Source organism: Hyposmocoma kahamanoa, unplaced genomic scaffold (genome assembly GCF_003589595.1).
Source record: "Hyposmocoma kahamanoa isolate Upper Pololo Valley unplaced genomic scaffold, ASM358959v1 180, whole genome shotgun sequence".
In the NCBI taxonomy this organism is placed as follows: domain Eukaryota; kingdom Metazoa; phylum Arthropoda; class Insecta; order Lepidoptera; family Cosmopterigidae; genus Hyposmocoma; species Hyposmocoma kahamanoa.
The window spans coordinates 1,807,128-1,831,088 of NW_020653711.1; the positions used below are offsets into that span (position 1 = coordinate 1,807,128).

Below are 23,961 nucleotides of genomic sequence, written 5' to 3' on the forward strand. Positions count from 1 at the left end.
CACTTGATAACTAAACCCTTTTTCAGTTATAAAATAAAGGTATAATCATAGAATGAAATATCATTTCTATTTATAGTAATTTTATTTTTTGTGCCCAGGTACTCAAAAGTTCTCACGAATGGAGGTACGAAGTTACAATTATAATGTTTTTTAAAATTGTTTGTTAAATTAGGGCATGTATATTTTGTAGTAATAATATTTTTTATTAGCAAATTGTTGGTCAGCAACTTGATTTTCAACCGACTTCAAACAAAGGAGAAGGTTAAGTAAACTGGACTGTATTTTTTTGTGTACGTTAGGCAATTACTCCGAAATTTTTTTGTTTTGTTGGAAAGGGGGTACCGTCAGTAACGATCCCGTTTAAATTTGAAGAACATAATTGCTCCACCTCCAGAGGCGGCAAATTAGTGGGATGAACCTGGTTAATCGGACTTCACTCCTTTAAAAAACTCGGCAAATATCTGTCGTCCGTTAAATAAAACGCGGCTAAGTGATGAAATAAGTTTTTGAGATGTCTTAAAAAACCATAACCCAGTTTTAGAATATTGAAATTATTTAATGATATTTCAGCTATGCCTCGTTAGGGTAAATTCCTATAAGTCGAACATGTTAACTAATTTTGTGCTCTATTTTTTTCTATTTAAAACGGATATTTGACTATTTGTCACTTAGCCGCGTTTTAGTCTGTGGACGGCAGATATATGAATGTAATTTCACAAACTTTTGGAGTCAGTTTTTTTTATATGAAAGTTATAATTATTAAATGACATACCTGAAAACCATTGTTACTGCTGTTGGTAGGGTCCAAGTCCCAAATTGGAAAGTTCCAACTTTTAGGTCGTGAATAATTTTTGAACACTATTGAAAAAAAAATTGAAAATTATTTAGGAGAATATACGTAGGTACACGTTCTCGATATTATTCGAGAAAGAAACGGCATCATAATTACACTACATAACAGGTATTTATGTTAAGGCAGAATATAAAACAAACCTGTGGCTAAATCTTCTGATGAATTAGGAGGATTACGGTAGTTCTTTTTATCCGCATCTGAGACAATACCATGAAACAGCCTTGGTATGTAAGGATAGTTCTCAATATTTTGGTCTAAAATCATTAATTCATCTGAAAACATAATTTCTTTATAAATTCTACGGTTAAATTAGTTTAGTTTAATAATAACCATATTTCAAAAAAACTGTGGAAGCTTAAGGGCGCATTTATTTGACACGAATTTCATTGCGCTCACCCCGCGCGGTCGCCGAGCGGAGCGGACCGCGTCGCGACGGGTCATGTTTTTCGCCTAAGTATTACATATTCATCTCTATTTTCCCATTGTTAAGGTACAAATTTGTGTTATGCAAATATGGAAACTGGCGTCGACACTTGGTTACAGTGGAACGGCTTCGCGCGTCGACTTCACTTGAAATAACACTTGTATCACAAATCGCCTAGCATCTCGCATACGTTGGCGTTGTTCTATCGATTATTCATTTCGTCGACCGTATAATATCATTAGTCATCCTGAATTGATTTATGATTGTATCCGAAGTTGATTTTTGAACGCTTGATTGTCTGTTGTTTTTCCTGGTTATGTTTTCTATATTTAATTTTATGTCACACAAATGAAAAAATTATGAAGAGTGCAATTTTGGTAAAGGGCTCTTATTCTCCACACCAATAAAAAATCCTACTTATATTTGCGAGTTTTTTTATCTGAAACACAGAAGAGAGGGGGCGCCACTATCAAGTTGCCCCGGTTCGAAAAAAACGTAGATCTCGTGGGTGGTGTTAACAGCAGCATAGTTAACAAAATAAAAAACGTTGAGATATTTTTAGAACCTGTTTACCACCTCAGTGCGTTCCTACACTTCTCAATGAAGTATTCTGACCGTACATCTATTTCCTCTAAATAAAACAAGTGCGCATTTGACCTCCATTAAATTTGTTGGAAATATTTCTCTACCTACCTGTATACATTGCATCTGCGATAGCTCCACAAGGGGCTATTGGTGTGCCGTCGTTTCCATAGGCGTAGGGTATGCAAGAATTTGATGGAGCATTTGTCAAATCGCCAAGTAACTGTTGGTCATCTCTGTAATAAAGATTTAAATTAAACGTTATGCAATTAAATAAAAAAAAAAAATAATTATACATTAATACAAAGGTCGCATACGAAGAAAAATTCCTTTTATCTGACAGGACTCTATCCTGCATCTGTATGCTATGCTAGGTCTACTGTTCTATCAACTGAGTTATCGGTCGAGTCAGCAGACCTTACGAATTATTTTATTTGTTACAGATCCTTTGTATTGGTTTTTATCGGCTTAAAGTATCACCGTTGCAACACATGTGAGAGATATATGAAGCTTCTCAGGATCTAGTCCTGTCAGATCGAAGAAATTTTTCTTATTTGTGCGATCTTTGTATCAATTTTAATTAAAATTTAATATTAGGTAGATATATATATATATATAATACCTATATTTTAAATTTTTATTGAATTGATATTCAATTATTTTTTGTGAAATTACTCCACGAGTTTGTTTTAATTATTAATATAAAGATTGAACACTCAGAAAAAAATCCTTCGATCCGGCCGGATTCGAACCGACGTCTTCTAGCATACCGTGCCAGACGCTATACCAACTAAGGTACCGAACGAACCAGCGGACCTCACGAATTTCTCTCTGTGCTCGTTGTCATGTCTTTGTATTTGGTTTTTGAACGACTTTTTAGTTGTAGCGCCATCTATGACAAATCTATGAAAGTTTTATCACCCAGTTAAATACCTTCACAGGTACCGGCCCTGGCGATAAATGTCGCTATTCACTGTATTTTAAATTTTTATTGAATTGATATTCAATTACTTTTTTGTGTACAATTACTCCACTAGTTTGTTATAATTATTAATACAAAGATCGAACGCTCAGAAAAAAATTCCTTCGATCCGGCCGGATTCGAATCGACGTCTTCTAGCATACTGTGCCAGACACTATACCAACTAAGCCACGGAAATATATACCTATATTTTTTATCGAGGGACTAACATGAGCCAACGACGTACCCGAGGTGATTAGCCACCCGAGCATTAGCGAGGGGTTATATTGGCTTTTAGTCCAGAGTTAAAACTATTAGTTTTCACTTCGATTGCGAGAAAAAATATTTATTTCAATCGTTTACGCTTTACAACAAAATCACGAACCAAAATTCTGAAATTTTTTTCGAACCAGACAGATAATTACTTGGTCTGACACCTAGTACGACTCTAGAACTTAAACACATTTTTTTTTCCATCCTCTAAGCATTAGAATAAACAGATCAACGACATCGGCCGCATAACATAATAATGACATTTTAAACATATTAAATGATAAAAGTACGCAATAGGAATTTTATTTGACATGACGAAAACATACGAAAAAAATCAATTTGAAAGAATAAATTTGACCGCATATAATGCGCAGTCAACTGCGCTAAATTGGCGTAAATGCCCAAGAGCTTTTACCCGCACAGAAAAAAAAAATCCGGATTCTTGTAACTAAAAAGCAAATAGAAAGCTGTAAATCGTACTTTAAAAAACTTAACATAACTTTGCCAGGTATATAGGTATATACATTTAATATTATGATCGTTGATGAAAATATAACATACCTAAGGTAAATGTACCAATCTTTGACGCTGTTCCAATGTACTTCTTCATTTTTTTTTAAATGAGAAAACTAATATTGATATATCTCCAAAACCGTGTTAAATTTACTAGTAATGGCATAGGTATATGAATTCGACTTAAAAGCTTTCTTCGATTCACTCAATACTTTTTCAGTATGACGACAATTTCTGCGAACAGGTGATCCGAGTTGAAAGCGCGTTGGTGTTCTTCCAAAAATCGTTGACTTTGAGTAGCTTAAGTGAATTTATTAGACGGAATTTTGTTAATTATCTGTAAGCGTTTATTAAAACTATTAGGTAACCGTACAAAGAATTTATTTTGTGTGTATTTATTTACGTATATCGTTTATATTTTATTTTAGAGGCATGTTAAACACTGGTGCAAAATGTCCACGTTTAGTAGTAGTTGACACCCATGTCAAGCAATCGTACATTGAATATTTTTTTAAACTTAATTTCGACCATTTGGTACCTAAGGACGAAGAACGTAGATTTGTATTACTCCGTTAGTGACAAGTTTCCATGGGTACTTTGAGTAGTGTGCCACATGGGCGTCAAAGACTGTTTTACTATGGGAACCTTATGCTTGACAGCCGTATATGAGGTGTCAAACACTAGGACGTGTCAACTTTTTTTTTTAATTGGTACCTGAAATATTGTGCAATGAGAAAATGCCACCAAGGGCATTAACCGGCATTAAAGGGCACCAACATTATTCGGAAGATGAAGTATCTAAACGGAATTACTATCGCTGCAAGTTGAAAATATGTATTTATTAATGTTGTTTAAAAGTATAATAAATATCTTATGATCATGTGACATTTAAGTTTCAATTTTGTTTTAAGTTTTTTTTACAATCTTATTGTAAATGTAGGTACTTATTCGTTTCAATAAAAGCATCTTGCTTGAATTTGGCTTTTGTGCTTCTTTAAATTTATTGTTATAAAGGTAATCAACGCAATTAAATAACTATGAAATTTTAATATCTATAATGTCCTGTCAAATACTAGTACACTGATCTAATTTTACCATAGTCAACCATTGGGACAATAGAAATTTTGTCTGTCATACACTGGTACAATTTTAGAGGTTGCGGAAAAGTGGAATATCTTAATAATGCTATGATTATTTTAAATTTTATAGTTTCTAGAAGATAAATGACACACCGTTCAATATGCTAACATACCTAGGTAGTCAGAATGACTGAAAATTAAATATTTTTTTGGCAAAACACATGATTTTCCGTCTAAAAGCGTCAACCATTGGGACATTTACCTTACGTGTGTTTTTGTTTTAGTATCAACCAGTACTAAAATGTTGAGATGTGACCTCACAAACTTATCCAAAGCCTACACATAACAGTAGCGTTTGCTAATTATGTTCGATTAAAAACTTAATAACCATTATCATAACATAACACCCACAATTGTTTAAAAAAATAAATACACAAATAACGTCTGCGTTACGTATTTGTTTTTCATGACGCCCTAGGAAGGAAATGAAAATAATCAATTCGACTTATTTTGATTTCTGCACCACAACACTTAGAACTTATTTTCGATCCTTGAGACACATGAGACAAAAGTATAATTTGACGACCTCGGCGGCCGAACGGTTAGTACTGTGCTATATGAGGAGGTCCCGGATTCGATTATCGGTAGGACCAATTTGAGAAACTTGAGACCAGATAATTAAACTGGTTGTCTGGTACATTGTTATTATCTAGCCCGACGGAAACGCGAATCGTCGCTTTTTTAAAATAAAGTAGGAGACGTCACTTAACATTACACTCCTAGAAATAAAAACAACCTTATGCAAACAACTTCAAAATTGAACATAGATAGTATAGTATAGATATATATATCTATACTATACTATACTATATATATATATATATATATATATATATATATATCATATTGTAATATATATATTACAATATTTAAAAACAACCTAACAAAATAAATTCATAAATGTATTGAAAAAGCTATTATTTTCTAAAAGATATTAGGATAAAGACGACTATTTCCAGGATAAATTATAATTAATCTGCTGTTTCCACGTTGCAATGTCTATCAAGGTGCATGTATTTGTTAGTGTATAAGTATAATAAGTATATTTTGGTAACGACAACACAAATGTTAAGCACTAGATCCGGGGATCCCCGTACTCAAGAGCATGGGCCGAGAGACGCTACATCGTGTCGGCTCTTAGGAAATTTCCCTAGATCTAGGGATTCTCCTACTGAACAGCAAGGGCCCTGCGGCGCATAATAGGCTATACACTGTAATTTTTTTAAATTATTTCCGAGTTAAGTTCGTAATAATATTATAATTATAACAGACTAGTGGAGTAATTTAAAGATAAATAATACCATGGTAGTAAAACATCACGATATTCAATCAAATCAATGTTACGTTAAGAAATGTTTCTAATAATATCAACACTCAACTTCAGCCAAAACGAGAACAAAGCTTATATATATTTACACAGGGTTATTTTTGAAATACTAACAACCTTGCAGGACTATACAATTATATATTACTACACTAACATAATAAACAATAACTTTTGCTCCATGACTTTATAAAACACTTAAAAACTTTTAAAATGTTGTTGTGCCTACTATCTTTAAGAATAATAATAATAACGCAACACACTCATAGCACCGCACTAGGGAAACCCTGTGTCACGGGTGCCATGAACACGCACGTAGACAACCACAAATGACACCCAAACTCGCGAGAGAAATAAATGTAGGCCATATGCATATTTCTCTCGGCCTGGGAATCGAACCCAGGACCTCTGCGCGGCATGCACGGAGCCAGTTCTTATATTTACATATCTTTATATTTACATACAAAAGATGAAAAAAAAAATAAAGCCGTCATTTTTCACGCTTATCAGTGTTATACTTATAATATTAAATCAACCAAGTGATAATGGAATTCATGACTAACAGAAAATACCTTGATAGTGTGTAATTTGTCCCATTGTATATTGAAGTTCCGCTAAACGTATCCAGCTGGTAGAACACGATCACTTCCCCAGGCAGTGAAGAGTTTAAGGTAAATTCTACCATAGAACACTGACAGTGCTTTTGACGTCCTTTGAGTATTTCTTCTCTACAAGACAGTTCAAAACCGTTTATGCAATGAGTGTAATCTACCACTTTGCTGTCTATAATTTTTATTCTGTCCGTACCACGAGTACATATCTGAAAAAAATCAAAATAATTGGAACGCTTTGTTTGTGTTCGAAATATGCAGCACCTTTAGAATGAAAGTGACCTAATTAAAAAAAAACAACTATATACGTTTATATCGCAAAACGTCTTTAAAAATAGTTTTTTGAAAGGTTACAAATCTCACCCAACTCGAATGGCACAGATAACAGAACTTGCAATAATAATTATGTGTTGAATTTTCAGCGATATGCCAATCTGAATTAGGTTTATTAACAGTCTAGAATTTGCTACATTTGTTTAAATTAGAAACTAAGAAAGACCTATTCATTATTAACATTTCATAGTGTTCACATTATGATAGTGTTGAGTTCTGGCGACAGCGGTTTAGACAGCAATCGAGGCTTAAGGCACAGATTTATTATATGGGTGTTTTATATGTTTGAAATTCTACTCTTGCGTGCCGGTACGTAAACACCGCATTAGTGTCACGCCGTCATTGGCGAAAAAGTAACGTACGCATCCGTTTTCGTGTTCCGTTCCGTTCTTGTTAGGCCCATAATACATGTTGGCCGAGCCTAGGCCAACGCGAGTGTAGGCAAATTGATTAGACGGGTTTTGTGGAGCTGCCCACACGTTGGCCGTTGTCAGTTTTCATTGTGCACTGGTACAGTATGGATGACACCGACATGTAGAAGTTATTGCAGCTGCTGCTGTTTATTTAATGAGCGCCTATATTATTAAGTCAATATATACCGCAATAAAGTGGTAAAAAAAAAGACAAAAAGAAGGTCTTGGATGCTGAGTATTCATCAAAATAGAACAAGGTAAGATGAACATAAGGTCTTTGGGGTTCCAAATAACAGGTTCATTCTGATAAAATTCTAAAAACTTGAAAATATCTTGATTTGTGCTAAGCGTCATTTTTCACGTATTATTGGCCGAGAGCAGGTGAGCGCCTTTGATTTGTACAAAAATACCGTCAGCGCTTCGAAGTGAGGAGATGAGTGGTCTGGTGGAGCGACGGCTAGTCGTGACAAGCCACGCCAAGTGAGCCCTATACACGCTGGCGCTCGCCTTCACTCGGCAAGCTAGGCGAGCGGCACCGAGCGAAGGCAAGGCAAATAGGCTGTCTACACATTGGTATTGGTCTTCACTCGTATAGGCTTGGCCAACATGTGTTGCGGGCTTTAGATCAAATGTTTGTTATTTAATAAGTTCATTAAAAAAGTGACTTTTTTGAAGTTTTTGTTAATTACGTTTTTAAATTGTTAAAATAATCAGTAACAATTGTTGAGGTTATGAAGCCGAATGTTTCATCATTATTTTACAGGCTTGACAATGCCATTAATTACCTTTAGTACTTCAAGAGTCATGCTGAATAATTTGAAAATGTCACAATTTTAAATCTTGTTTCGTATTCACAAAAAGCAACCTAAAGTAACCTAACACAAAATCCTGAGATTCAGTTACTTTCATTCTATAAGTGTGTAAAGATCCTGATTTATTAGCAGACATCTCCTTTATAGGTATTTACTTATATTTAATATTACTTTATAGGTATCTCCTTTATAGGTATTTACGTGCTTATTTACTAGACGTTTTGGTGTTTTTTTAATGATGACTTGTTCTTGTGTTACATATTTCTTGAAAAGATTGTTTCGGAGAAGTAGATAAGTAAAAAGTAGTTTAGTTTTTTTTGTACAGCGAAATATACATTTTTTTACCCCAAAATACAATAAAATGTAATATGTGCTTGCTTACAGTATAGTTTCAATCACAGAACAACAGATGTAGAAGTGCTTAGGCGTCACGATACGTGTGCCAACAGGACATTGAGTTTACAGAGTCTACACAAAAGTATTATTTAAAAAATATCATGCATTTGAGATGAATGTAAATTTTGAGTATGCCAAAAAAGAGTGCGTGCCAGAGCAAACCAATAGTGCCATTATAATTTGGGTTATACGTAATTGAAGATTCTGTGGTCACTACACACTAATATTACATGAGACGATTATACGGTGAATAACAAAAATAAAATAAATCTCTCACCGAATTTGTTTCTGTTCTGCATAAAAAATATATGCCTACGGAGACTAGAATAATTCCAAAGATTGTAGAAAATGGTAGGATTTTTTGTATGGGAATCATAATTTGTTTAATTAAGTCATCTGAAAACAACAAAAATACATGGTTGGGTTAATGAGTAGGTACACAGAATTATACCTAAAATTTGGATATTGCGAAAACATAAGATCAGCTATGACTACGTCATGAGGTTTAACTTTTAATGGGGTTATTCTTAGAGCATACAACACGTGAGACGCTAAAGCATTATTTCTCAAACAACATTATTCTGCCATTCTTTGAAGGGCTAGAGGGCTACTTCAAGCCAACAGGTGCACTCAAATGCAATATCAAGTTGTGTTATTATGGTCTCACACTTGATTACACTAGATGTAGCAGAGTTTTTTTTTATAGGTTTCTAGGGCGCCAGACGGCTTATTTAGCATTTGACGCGGTGAATTCGATAGTGCAAATGAAAAAAAATCGATTCAAAACTACGTAGTTTTTATTGTATTTTTTTTACTTGTCAGAGGGCAGTGGATGGCGCCTCCAACGTTATATTCTCTAAGGGAAATTTAGACTATGACTAACAGAGCGCGCGTTCAGCACTTGTTATCCAGAGCTTCGATGTGGTGCGTCGTTTTCAAACCATACGTACAGACGGCAGCACATCAAGAGACACATTGACGGATCTTGTTCGGTTGCACTGGAGGCGAAATTCGAACAAAAGTGTAGGTATAGGTTGATGTGCTGTTTGTTGATTGTACAACACTAAAAATGTATTGTTCTCGTACTATGACTAACGTAGGTACATATAACTATAAGGGCGCGTTCAAATTAGTCGCTGTTAGCCGCGCTGCAGCAACGCTGCAGCCGCACGGCGGTCGCGCTGCAACCACGCGGCGGCCGCGCGACTGTCGCGCTGCTGAAGTGCGACCAATTTTTAGTATGTTTTATCTTTCGACTCAGTTACACTAGGGATTCTGACAAAGAAACGTTACTTTCACTTATTTTGTTAAAACTGAAGAAAAAAAATAATTAAAAAGAATACCAGAACGTATTAATATAATCGACAACGTGTAATCGACATTGTCGATCGACAACGAGAATTATAGACGTTTTCGAATTGTTTGGCAGTGCTTATTGAGAATGTGGCATTAATTTCTAAATCCAAGATGGTTGCCAAGATATTTCAAAACTTTATTTTTGGTAATCCTTACGGAAATGGCATTTATATCTGAATACAATGACATGATGGCTAACACGACTTTTCTAAATGCAAGATGGCGGACACCATTTCTCAAATAATGACAAGTTGGGTATCGTTTTCGAGATATTTGGGGTGCTCATTACGAATATAGCACTCATTTCTAAATCCAAGATGGCGGGCACGATTTTTCGAATAATGGTAAGTTGGATATCATTTTCGAGGTATTTGGGGGTGCTCATTTCGTAATGAGTGTATATTCGTATATACCACTTGTTTGTAAATCAAAGATAGCGGACACAATTTTTCAAAAAATGCAATATGGGTAATATAATCCTTTTCGAGGTATTTGGGAATGTTCAACACGAATATGGCACTCATTTCTAAATCCAAGATGGCGGGCACGATTTTTCTAATAATGGCAAGTTTGGTATCGTTTTCGAGGTATTTAATAATAATAATAATAATAAAATTCTTTATTTCGGACTAAGTCCATAAGGGTTAGTAACAAAACACTTAAAAATAGGGTTAGTATTACAAATTCCTTATTTTACAATTTATTATAGGCCACAAAAAACAAAAATGTGCATCCTAGACCAGTGATCCAGGAAGCAACCCTGTACACGGTTTGCAATTATACTCAGGAGGCTGTTATCACCGTCCCGAATCCTGCGCAACAAAGAAGCCGCCCTTTTTTGCATGATAGCTGAAAAGCCATCTAAGCGAGACACAGCGAACATTCCCGATACACTGCAAAATCGAGGCAGCTTCAACAACATCCTGAATAAATTATTATACAACACACGGAGGGAACTTAGAGATTTTTGGGTGTAATTGACCCATAGGCTACATGTATAAAGTTTTTTTATACATGTAGTTAGACAGTACGCCTTGAACAACATACGTTTGACGTCGTCAGTACACCTAGCAAACCTACGAGCCAACATGTTGCCCCTCACTGCTAGCGCCCTACGCTCCCTTTCAACATCTAAATCGTCCTTTAAAGTCTCAGAGACCCAGTGCCCTAGGTACTTAAATTCGGAGACTCTTTTAAGAGGAGTGCCACACAGAGTAACTTCCGGGACTGTGCTACAGGTTTTGCTACCTGATTTAAAAACTAGCAACTCACTCTTACTCGCGTTGTACCTAGACCATGAGCCTCTGCATATTTTGTACATATACCTAACTAATTTAACTAATAACTAATTTCCGAAGTGCACTTATTGAGGGACTCAGCAACGCCATGTCATCCGCGTAACTAATATTATTCACCATTATTCCATCTATCGAGCATCCGACCTTGGTGTTGCTAAGCTCATCAATTACACGATTCATGTAAAGGTTGAAGAGACTTGGCGAACTTAACCCACCTTGTCTCACACTCTAACCTGTACATGCTCGACATCGAGCCTCCCCATTTTACAAAATTATTCTGGTTACAGTACCAATACTTAAATAGACCTATAAATTCTCTTGGAAGACTGGTCTCCTCCTGCAGCTTTGTCCATAACCTGTCATACGATACAAGATCGAAAGCTTTGGACAGGTCAAGGAAACAAGCATAGATTGGAGTCTTCCTAGAGGTATAATACTGGACTGGAGTGTGCTTGAGGCAAAGGATAGCAGCTTTTGTAGATAGACCTGATCTAAACCCAATTGTGCATCATGTAACTTCAGATCAGAACAGCCTCCTCAAGTGCTTGTCAAGCAAACTGTCCAGTACCTTTCCAATGATTGTAGCCAAGGAGGTCTATAGTTTTTAAGCCAAGAAATGTATATTTGGGGGTGCTCATTATGAATATAGCACTTATTTGTAAATCCAAGATGGCGGACACGATTTTGCAAAAAAATGCAATATGGGTATCCTTTTCGAGGTATTTGAGGATGCTCAATACGAATATGGCACTCACTTCTAAATCCAAGATGGCGGGCACGATTTTTCGAATAATGGCAAGTTGGGTTTAGTTTTCGAAGTATTTGGGGGTGCTCATTGCGAATATAGCACTTATTTCTAAATCCATAATGGCGGACACAAAAAAAGATACCCATATTGCATTTCTTGAAAAATCGTGAAAACAAATACCTACAGGGAGCGACATAGAGTTGTTAAAACCACCAAATATTAATTAATTACTTTTTTCGATTTCCGGACGAAAGAAATCCATCTCTTTATTCATTTATGAAGATAAATAGCCGTACATGGGTAAGGCCGTCAAAAATGGCACTTTTTCGTTTTGTTTTAGTTCTTTTTTATATAAAAGTATTTAAATAATATTCTAATTTAAACATTTTCCTTTTAAGAAATGAAACTATTTTTCCGGATTTAAATCGCGTATATTTGTTTTTTCAAACAAACCGACGTTTCGGGCCCTTTACAGGTCCTATGGTCACGGTTGACTGAGGTGGATAAAGTCGTCAACCAGTTATGTCTAATATTGATGCAAACCACCCTATTTTTTTCCACTATAGTTACAATAGTTATTAATTAAATACCTTATTTTTAATTTTACAAAGAAAACATTCCAATTTACGCTACATTAAGTTTTACAAATTATTTTATTGAATGAATTTTTATTAAGTTCAATTTATTAATACTTAATAATAGAAATTAGAATAAATAAAAACATTCTAATGGATTTCTTTCGTCCGGAAATCGAAAAAAGTAATTAATAAATATTTGGTGGTTTTAACAACTCTATGTCGTTCCCTGTAGCAATATAATAGTAATATGAATCTATATCTGTGGAACACCTTATTCCGACCATTGATAATTAGTATTCCAAATTTAAAAAATCTTATATTGAAATAAGATGACATCTCCGTCTTAATCCCATGCTTTAATAGTACAGATTTAGAAACAAAATTAAATTTAAATCTGGATAAAATTGTAAACTAGCTAAATTTGCATAATTTGGAACTTAACCTAAATAAAACAAAAATTATCCAATTTAGACCACATCAAAAAACTGCACTGCAAATATCATATAAGTAAGTACAATAATGTTGAGCTAGAAACAGTAAATTCGGCTTCACTACTGGGAATTAATTTGGATACAAATTTTAATTGGAAACAACACATACAAAAAGTAGTTAACAAATTAAACTCATTTATTTATGGACTTCTGCATCTCAAACGTGTAACGGACTCTAAGAGTGCCCTTACTTCTTACTATGCATTTGCATACTCGGTATTGTCGTATGGTATCATTTTGTAGGGGAATTCTTGTGGGATAAATGAAGTATTCATACTATAAAAGAAGTGTGTAAGAATAATAACCAACATTAAACAAATGGAATCTTGTCGCCCCTATTTTGTTAAAAATCAAATTCTTACACTTACTTCCATCTACATTCTGGAATCGTGTAAATTCATTAGAAAGCATCCCCAATTCTATTCACCTCTAGAGAATAATAAAAGAAATGACCGACATGAACAAACTTAAAATCCCCTTCTCCAAAATGAAAATAGTTGCGTCTGGCCCACACGTTTTGTCAGAGTCTTGCAAAGTCTTAAAAATAATAAATTATTCCTTATTCGTAAATGTCTATTTTTCCTGTAATTATATAATTACTTCCATCCAAAGGTTGTCTGGCAGAAATCGCTTAAAGCGATAAGACCGACCATTGTACCACCGCTTATTTTTAATTTAATTGTATTGTACTTGTTTCCTTTTTTGGTGTACAATAAAGAATTTTTGTATTGTATTGTATTGTATTTGTAAATGCAATTATAATTTAAAAGAATTTTTTGACGATTTGCTACAATGACTTTACATTTAAAATAATTAATTAAAGATTCTAATTACTTATAATGTTTAATTGACATATGTTATTTAATACAATTAGAAAGATGTTTATCTTTTGACGATTTGATAAAATGATTATTTAGTTCTAATATTTGATTGATAACTCATAACGTATAAATTGTATTGTATATATATTAATTAAATTCCTGTATTAATAATGTCAATGTGAGACTGTCTTCCACAGTTGCTGTGCCCTTACAGGGCGTCACATATTAACTGCCCTATAGTGTAAGTACTATCTGTAAGCTTCATGTGTGATATGCAATAAATAAATAAAAAGGTTTTAAAATTATAGCAGCATTATTAATTATGCTAATAACGAAATATACGAAACGATCGATGGATTGTTTGAAAAAAAATATTACAAATTTTAATTGACATAACAAACGGACTTGATGAATGCAATGGTAATCGCGAGTCTGGTAGTTTAATCTGTCTTTGTGTCGGAAGGAATATTTAGTTGGAATGTCTTCGCGCTTTGCAAATAAATTGAAATTTTTTCGGACGAACTTACATATTTCCAGGATGTATATACACGGTAAAGCAAGAATTTTGTGCTGTTGGAAGAAAGGTTTGCAATAGTCGGTCTGTTTTATATTTACGAGAATTCTTACAAGCTTTATCTGACGAGTAAATTGATGCATCAGTACTGTTACCCCACAGGATGACACCGTAACTTAGCCAAGCATAAGCGTACGAATGGTAGGTAGTAGCAAAGCCGACGGATCATAAACCGGTCCATCGGTGTTTATTTCACAATAAAATTTAGCTAATTCGGAATGCAGCTGTGTTACAATATCTTATTAATAGGAACTATTTTGTTTTGAGTCACTATTCTTGAAAAACATCGACGTACATTTTAGCCACACACACACACACAGTCACTGTTACTTAGGGCGCGTTCAAACTAGCCGCTGTTAGCCGCGCGACGTCTTTCGACGCGATTTTCACTTTTCATACAATTTCTAGAAGCGCTGCAACCGCGCGGCGGCCGCGCGACTGTCGCGCTGCAGCCACCCTCGGTTGCATCACGGTTAGTAAGGTGTACATGTTAATTTTTCAAATTGACTACGATGGACGAAAATCAAGTTGAAGAATTTATAGAGAATGCAGAACAACACCTTGCAATATGGGATATCAGTTCCGCTAGTTATTCTAATCGACTGGAAAAAAAGGCATGGGAAAATTTATGTATTTATGTTTAAAACATTCTAATTTCTATTATTAAAAAACATTGACTTACAAATAAATGGACGACGGGTCTAATACAAAAACCACGAAAAAAATGTCCCAAGTCAACCTATTTAAACGTAGTGACATGTGAAGAAATATGAAAAAGCTAAAACGTTGAATTTAAATTGTAATGTCATCGCAGTATCGCGCTGTCAGTCGAACAAATGAAGACTAAAGCGGAGTTTGACGCTCTGTATACGATTTTAACGCCTTACAAGTTCGGACACTTTTTAGCGCGGACCCGACGTCCATATAATTGTAAGTCAATGTTAATTAATAATAAATTGAACTTAATAAAAATTCATTCAATAAAATAATTTGTAAAACTTAATGTAGCGTGAGTAAATAGTTATTGATTAATATTTGGTAGTTTTACCAGCTCTATGTCGCTCCTTATAGCTATATCTGTACATGTGCATAAATAAAATAAATATACCCACTCAATAGAGCAGTTATATGCGACATCTTTTAGCAGCGCGTCTGCAGCGATTCAGTCGCGATGTAGTAGCGACGCAGTCGCTAATCGTCTACTTTTATTTACAAATACACGCGACTTTAGGCGATGCAAACGCGCGTTTGTATTGCTGGTAAAAGTTGCCGTGTATATCCGCTCTTAGATTCGAAAAACTAGTTTTATTTTCAATTTAATTAATTTCAGATATCACAATGGCGATGATGATAACCGAGTAATGACTCTGAAGTTTAAAATTCAACTCTTAAGGTCACTTACTTAACGAAAGGTCAGCTTTTGTAGGCATTTCAACTCTAGCTCTTGCTCTACACTGCAAAAATATTTCCTTTATTGCTCCAAATAAATACAACAGAAACTGAACAGAAGGTGAGCAGCATACTTACTTATTTACGCCAAACACATTTATTTTTATTAAAATGTTCTTTATATATTTTAATCCCTAGGTTTTCCTGTTGTTACAACGCAATAAGTCAAATAATTTGTACACTGATTCAGAATGATTATCAATGTTAACCATGGTATTGGTTGATTCTTAAATGTATTACTAAACTTTTTACTATCACCGTAAACATCACCATCTAAATAAACAAAATATAAGGTTATTAAATTTTCTAGACAACTTATGCCCGACCGAGTGACGCGTCAGTTGCGTTCTATACATACTTATGCTACTATAGCTATAGCTAACGGACAACTAAATATACACTCGCAAAGTTCCCCGAGTTCGGGGGGCGTGTACACACATTAACAAACCAATACAATTCGGAGTTCAGACGAATGTTCGTCGGCCGTTCTTGTCTAATTTTTAACCGACATAAAAAATGGACGAGGTTCTCAATTCAACTGTATGTTTTTCTTTTTCTTTTTTTTGTATGTATGTTACGGGATAACTCTAACGGCATTTGTAAACCTATTTTGATGATTCTATTTTTGTTGGAAAGAGGGTACCTCAGATGTGGTCCCATTTCAATTTGAAGAAAATATTCCACCTCTAAGGGCGGCAAACTAGGGGATGAATTACTTGAAGTCGGTTTTTTTAGTACTTTGTACTGAGATTATCTGTATTACAATTGAAGACAAAATAAAATACTCAGTATGTACTTAAGTTTATTTACTTTTAGTACATGCAGGTCGTGCTAAATCGTTCGCGTCTAAATCTAAGTGCATTTATAGGAAATCGCCAAATATTGTAGACTTATTTTACTTAGATGTTGCGAAACTACTTTTCTTCCAGGCTTATATAAAATAGAGGTTCAGAAATAGATGTTTTGTTTAAATAATTGTGAATACGATCTAGACGATTCCATGCGCCTTAATGTTGAATCGATTTACTTAAAAATCGCATTGAAATGAATCGATTAAAAAATCGCTAGATCGTATACATTCGAATCGACCTTCATAAAAATCGAATCGTAATGTGCATCCCTAACTCTTAGTTGCCTACTATGAATACTATTCTTCAGAACGCGACTTGCCGTTATAGTAGTTAAACATCAGTTGAAAACGCCTAACTGTGCCATTAGAAACTGCAAAAACACCGCATCTATGAATAGATGAATAAACAGGGACGTTTCCTTCCACAGTTAAGTAATTTTGTAATCAGACTTTGCATAATTTGTTTTAAAATCAATTATTTTCTTTTTTAATTATTTTTATATATTCGCTTTTATTTATTTGACAACAGAATTGTGCAGGTACTTACATAATAAACAAGAAATACATCACTATGGGCACAACTTGTTGCAGCGTATATCGCGTACAGAGAATTGGTCTTGATTCCTGCACTATGCTAAGCCTGTCTCGCAGGTAACCAATATTCCCTCGTTACAAGTTAGAAGGGTAACCCAAAAAATCACAGTCAAAATTTTTTGTCCGAAATAACGTTTGTTCGAATTTTCATTACACCGAAAACCGAATTATAACGAAACAGTTGTTCTTTCAGGATATGTTGAATGTTTATCGCAAAGACACGATTAGGTAATTTGGGTCTTTTCAAGGCGAGAGTGAATAGGCATTATTTAGGTGTGCATGCTCCATCGTCGACCTCATCGTCACTTTTCATCAGGTGAGATGGAGGTCAAATGCGCACTTATATTTTATATTAAAAAAAAATGGTTCGGTTAAGTTAGGTTTTAAAGAAAAAACCTTATCCTCTCAAATTTACTACCGAATTTTTTTCGAATTCGAAATAACTAGATTGGCGAGTAGAGTTATTCAATTCGGTCACCTCGAGTTCCTCCTGTAACGAGTCAACTCGAGTCACTTTTTCATGAACTCGAGCTAACTCGGTTGACCCGTCCCGCCCGCCGCCTATCCGTCGCGTAGTGTGTCGGTGACCTTCAGAGCACGCTCGGTTCGGTGACCTTCGGTCATCACGCTCGAGTCGCGGTCGGCCGGCCGACCGTGTCCAACTCGGTGAATCGTCGGTTCGAGTTCTACTCGCGACTCACGGTTGCTCTGTCAAAGACACAGTCGAGTTAACTCGGGGTAGCAGTCAAGGCAACTCGAGTAACTCGAGTTGAAACAAATACAACTCGTCCCATCGCTAGGAGTAACTCGACTTAACCGTATTAAATAACTCGACTCGCCCATCGCTAGTATGTATAAATAATAATAGAGAATGACTACGGAATCCTTGTTGTCTCTTCGAAGGTAAGTTTCCAAGTCTAAAGCTTAGTGCCAGTGTGTAGACCAGGGGTTCCCAAACTTATTTTGTCTAGGCCCACTTTGAAAATAAATTATTTTTTAGCGCCCCCATTTTTTCATCTACTTAACAACCACTATAACTTCAAATTAAATTAATTATTGTGAGCTATATTAGCGGAGACTAAACGTTCATTCTAAACGAGACTTACTATAACCCGCAAGAGATAACTTGAGACCTGAGCGCAGTAGGTAGTTCACAACGGCGGCGCTCAGGTCTCAAGTTAACTCTTACGGGCTACACCTGCCAATGAGAATGATTATTGAAACGCAACTTTATAGTATTCAGACAGAGTATCTTTTATTCAAAATAAAACAAACATAATCGATTCTAATATAAAAACTAATGTGAAGGATGAATCTGATGCTGTCTAATAAGTTTGTTGATATCAGGTTCCAATTTACTCAAGAACAGCCGCACGTCAGTCACCACGTTCGGTAACATGCAAACGATTTCTCTTTTTAGTAAGCAGCGTTGTCACAGCACTAAAACCACGTTCACACAAATATGGCGATGGGAATGCTATCAAGAATCGTTGAACGATTGACCACAATCCAGGGTACAATTGCGGGATCGGTTTTTGTAGCCAAAATTCTTGGTAGCCATTTTTGAATTTGATTTTTATTTCCTCGTTCGTTGTCAATTCTATAAGTTCTTCTTCCAGCTGAGGTGATATTGCTGTGTTGACATTTGAAAAAGGATCCAGCACCCAGTCTGGTATTTCCAAGTTCAAAATGTCCTGGTATCGTTCGGTGAAGTCAATGTGGAGGTTTTCCAAATGTTGGCAGTAGGCAAACAAGTCGTCGTCACTGCAGGATACTGATAAATTCGGAAAATTGTGAAACTCACGTCTGCCCATATTCTTTTTGTGTAGAAGCAGTTTGGCTGCGGAAGCAGCAACGACATTTTTTGTTTTAATTAAATTTAGTTCATCGCCTTGCAGTTGGAGAGTCATGTCGTTGAACAATTTATACAGGTCTGTCATGTAAGCTATATCATTCTTTAATGTAATGAGCTTGTTGCGCAATTTTGTATCTTTAGTTTCCAAGAACTCTATCACAGAGTCAAACAGGTTGTAGAATCGAGTCAGAAAATTGCCTCTTGATAGCCAACGAACATCAGTATGAAACAGCAAACGGTTGAAATCTTCGTCATTAGTAATACAAAGCTGATGAAATAATCTATCATTCACTTCACTTTTTATTTTTATGGCTCCATCAATATGAGAACTGATGATTTTGCCAATGTCACAGTTGAAAGAAAAAAAACGAAACAAAAAAAAATTTTCGCTAAGCTCTAATAGGACATTAACCGGTGTTGGTAAGTTGGACTACGGGAGTACTCAGTTGAGAATGTAAAACAAAACAGCAAAACAATATTTATAAATATATGTTATTTAAGTGGATAAATTTACATAGAGTAACAATATGGGGGGAGAACACTAAAGTTAAGAGGTTGTTTATGTTAATGGGGCGGGGGAATTTTGGAGAAAGTAAGTTATAAAGTGGAACAGCAATATTAGGACAATTGAAAAAAATGTGTTCCAAGGTACCGTCTTCTAGGCCGCACTCGCACAGAGAGTGGTCTCGAACTCTGATTTTACGCAAAAATACAGGTGTGCAAACATGGCCTAAGCGCAAACGAATAATAGTGGAAGTGATGTTTTTAGGCAAATCGCGACGTTTAAAAAACCAGGGTTTAGTGGGTAGATTTGGTTGGAGGTTACCATAGTGTCTACCAACAGTTTGTCGTGATTCCTGCCAAAGGACCGACCAGGAGGCTAGCATTTGGGGTTTGGTCATGGCGAGCAGATCTCTGGGAAAGCACTTACAGTATTTGCATACGCCAATTCTTGTCGCATCCTTTGCAAAGGCGTCTACTGCTTCGTTGCCACTAATCCCACTGTGACCGGGAATCCAGGCCAGAGTTACCTCAATTCCCGCACAATGACATCGGTACAGAGCTTCCTTAATTTGGAGGGTGATGGAGAAATTGTCTTTGGAATGAAACGGTAGCTTAATAATGTCTTGGAGGCAACTTAGTGAGTCTGAGAAAACCAAACATTTATTAATTTTATGGGACTCAATATATAAAATGGCTTCGAGTATTGCAATTGCCTCTCCCGAAAAGACCGAATTCAGATAGGGGGATTTAAAACTGAGTACGACATTGAACTTGGGGAACCAAACCGCGGCTCCCAAGTCGCCATGTTCGTGTAATTTTGAAGCGTCGGTAAAAACAGTAGTCCAGTGCCATGCCATTCTCTCTCAACTATATCGTTGAAGACTTGGTTTGCTCCAGGGGTATCTTTCATGATGCCAAAACAAGGTAGACTGTTGGGCGAAACGTTAAACATTTAAAATCAGTTTCAAACAACGGGTTCATATAATTTTGGTAAATAGGGAATGGGAGATTGGAAACTTTGTTAAAACTGTTGATAAGAAGGGGGGGTTTCTTGTGTGACCAATAATTGGAGGAAGGGATAATCTCCGACAAGGATTGCAATACGGGAAGCAAAGGGTGAGAAGAATATTGAAAGATCTTGAAGAGGAATCTATTAGCAAGGAATTGTCTACGTAGATGTAGAGGGGGCTCCAGACATTCGACTTGAAGAGCGTTTGTTGGTGAGGATTTCATGGTACCTGTGATTATTCTCAGGCATCTTGCCTGGATTCTGTCCATCTTAGCCAAGGCTATTTTGTTGCATGGTTCCAGAAGGAAGCCGCCATAATCAAAATGACTTCTAATGATTGCGTTGTACAGGAGCTTTTGGTTATACGGATGTGATCCCCAACGAACACCAGAAAGTGCACGTAGGACATTTATGCTTTTTTCAGCTTTTTGACAAATATAGTTGAGGTGATGGATGCCAGATAATTTTGAGTCCAAAATAATGCCTAAAAATTTTACTTTTTCCCTCAGTTCTATGTTTTCCCCATTAACATGTATTTCAGTTTCAGGAAGACGTCTCTTGCGGGATAAAACGACAGCTGTGCTTTTGTTAGCTGAAAGAGAGAGGCCGTGATCGGTAAGCCAAGAGTCTAGGTAAAAAAGGGCAGAGTTGAGGCGTCTTTCAGTATCTGAAAAAGATTTGGAACAAGCGTACAGGGCGATATCGTCTGCATAATGCAAGATTTTGCAGAAGCAATTGACTGAAGTGCCGAGGTCAGACGTGTACAAGCTGAAAAGGAGAGGGCTAAGAACGGAACCTTGAGGCAAGCCGTTCCAGACCATACGGGAGGGGGTTGTGGAACCGTTAACACGCACTGCGATAGAGCGACCCATAAACATGTTGTAAATGACATTGATCATCTTCACAGGAATACACAGATTGAGCATCTTCTGCCAGAGTAGTGGAAGATTCACGTTATCATAAGCTGATGTTATGTCTAAGAACACACCTATGACGTGTTTTCCCTCGGAGAGGGCTAGTCGAACATCTGATGTAAAAATGCTTAGGCTGTCCATAGTGCCCATGCCTTTTCGGAAGCCAAACTGGCTTCTGGGTAACAATCCCTTGCTCTCTACTATCCATTCCAGACGGTTTTTTATTAGGTGTTCCATGATTTTAGCTAAAACAGATGATAGGGCGATAGGTCGATACGAGTTTGCATTAGATGGGTCTTTCCCAGGTTTTATGATTGGAATGATAATTTGGGTTTTCCATGAAATAGGGACTATGCCAGATTCAAAAATTGTGTTTATAATATTCAAAAAAAAAATTTTGGTAGGATTAGAGGACCTGGTAATAAACGAATAGGGAATGCCGTCCGCACCCGGCGCCGAATCCCTTAAATGGTCCAAAGCACAGCTTAGTTCTTCAAAAGAGAAGGGGGCATTCATACTGTCAGGAGATGACAAGGAGGTGTTTATAACGGCAGGAGCTTCTGAAGGAACAAAAGGGGGGGATAATTTTGTAATAAAATCCACAAGCCAGGGTGTCGGGTCGTTAGACGAGGTGTTGTTGTGATCAGTCTGAGATCTGCGAAAGGATTTTATTCTCTTCCAGACTGTAGACGGGTGGGTGCGGGGTTCCAGAGATTCGCAGAATGCACGCCATCCTTGAAATTTCTTTTTGCTCAGAAATCTTCTCGTGTGAGCGGAAATCTTTTGGAAAGTTAAATAATTCTCAAAGGATAAGTCACATGTGAATTCAAGTTCTGCCCGATTTCTTTCCTTGGCTGACGAAGAACATTCCGAATCCCAATCTATCATTCAAAGAGCTGTTACGGATTTTATTGCCTGCTTTGATGACATATTGCAGTGATTGAAATAGTCATTCGCTTAAATTTCTAGCAACCAAATGTTGTCTATGAATAACGCAATGTACAGCAAGGACATCTGGAATTTTATTTTTTAAGTACGCTATGAAGCCTTTATGGCACCCTGTCATAGCCGGAGCGCCATCCGTAGCAACTGATATAATATTTGTCAAGGGAATCTCTTTCTCATCACAAAACTTTTCCAATGTATGGAATATGGTTTCGCCTTTTGTATCGGTCTCTAAATTTGAAGCAAACAAATAGTTCTTCACATATTTTCTCATCTTTAATAAACCTCACATAAGACAGCAACAATGCTTTTTATTTAATATTATTAGTTGGTAAACAATTAGTTGGTAAAGTGGACTCATCGAGCTGAATTGAGAATTGACTAGTCCTCAGATGATTGCACAATGATTCTTCAATGTTTTCAGCCATTTCATCAATTCGTCTTTGCACAGAATTATTACTCAAAGGAATTTTTCGGATAATATCTGCGGCAGGTTTATGAAACACAGTAGTTATTACTTCCGTTATTGCTGGCAAAATTAACTCTTCTCCGATGTTGTGTGGTTTGCCTTTTTGAGCAATTGACAAAGAGATATTGTACGAAGCTCAAAGTCCGTCGTCATCTTGCTTAGCAGCCGCCGAAAAGAGTTTTGCTACAATTGGCTGAGTATTATGGTTCTTCTCTAGGTCTTGAAAATATGCTACATTCTTGTATTTCTTATCTGGATGCATTTTATTCAAATGATCTTGCAGTCTTGGAGGCTTCATTGCTTCATCCGAAAATGTTTTTAGACATCGGGTTTGTAGAAGTTTCAATGAATCCGAATTTAAAATATTCCGCACAGTATTGCCGTCTGTTCTTTTTTACTTCCGACATTGTTTTGTTTTGAGAAATACGTAAGTAAGTGTTGAAGTACTGCTTATCTATTACGCGCGAAACCGCAAATGGAAATAAAATAAATATTACGTTGTTTATATAGGATTGCATAAGCAGCACGCACCGACAGGAATAAGACAAACATGCATAAAGAATGATTCACGCTACACCGGGTCGCGACCGGGCCGTGCCCCGGCCGGGGCACGGTCAAACACTATGGTATACTTTTTGTATGAAGTGATTCATGCCTGACCGTGACTCGGCCCTGCCCCGGCCGTGCGCCGCCGAGACTCGGCCGGGGCACGGCGTTGAAATGTCGGTGGGTATTGTTTCCCGGCTCTGTCACGGTCCGGCCCCAACACGTTGTAACATGAACATATGCGCCCGGGCGCCCGAAGAGCAGTCAACGTCAAATCTTAGTAAGGTGAGCAGCTCAACACCAAAATGGACGATGAAAAATTATTA

The 23,961-nt window shown here is 36.3% G+C and overlaps 1 protein-coding gene across 1 annotated transcript in view; it reads right to left on the bottom strand.

Moving 5' to 3' along the window:
• LOC113225887 (cell cycle control protein 50A-like) overlaps positions 1–15,925 on the bottom strand; it is a 29,590-nt gene extending 13,665 nt beyond the window's left edge. Inside the window, exons 1-6 of the mRNA XM_026458349.1 lie at positions 15,903–15,925; positions 8,912–9,030; positions 6,642–6,889; positions 1,971–2,095; positions 994–1,125; positions 773–858 (exon numbers count right to left, since the gene is read on the bottom strand). Of these exons, the coding sequence (XP_026314134.1) occupies positions 773–858; positions 994–1,125; positions 1,971–2,095; positions 6,642–6,889; positions 8,912–9,010 (690 nt within the window). The 5' untranslated portion in view covers positions 9,011–9,030; positions 15,903–15,925. The remainder of the gene's footprint in view (positions 1–772; positions 859–993; positions 1,126–1,970; positions 2,096–6,641; positions 6,890–8,911; positions 9,031–15,902) is intronic.
• Between the last annotated feature and the right edge of the window lie 8,036 nt (positions 15,926–23,961).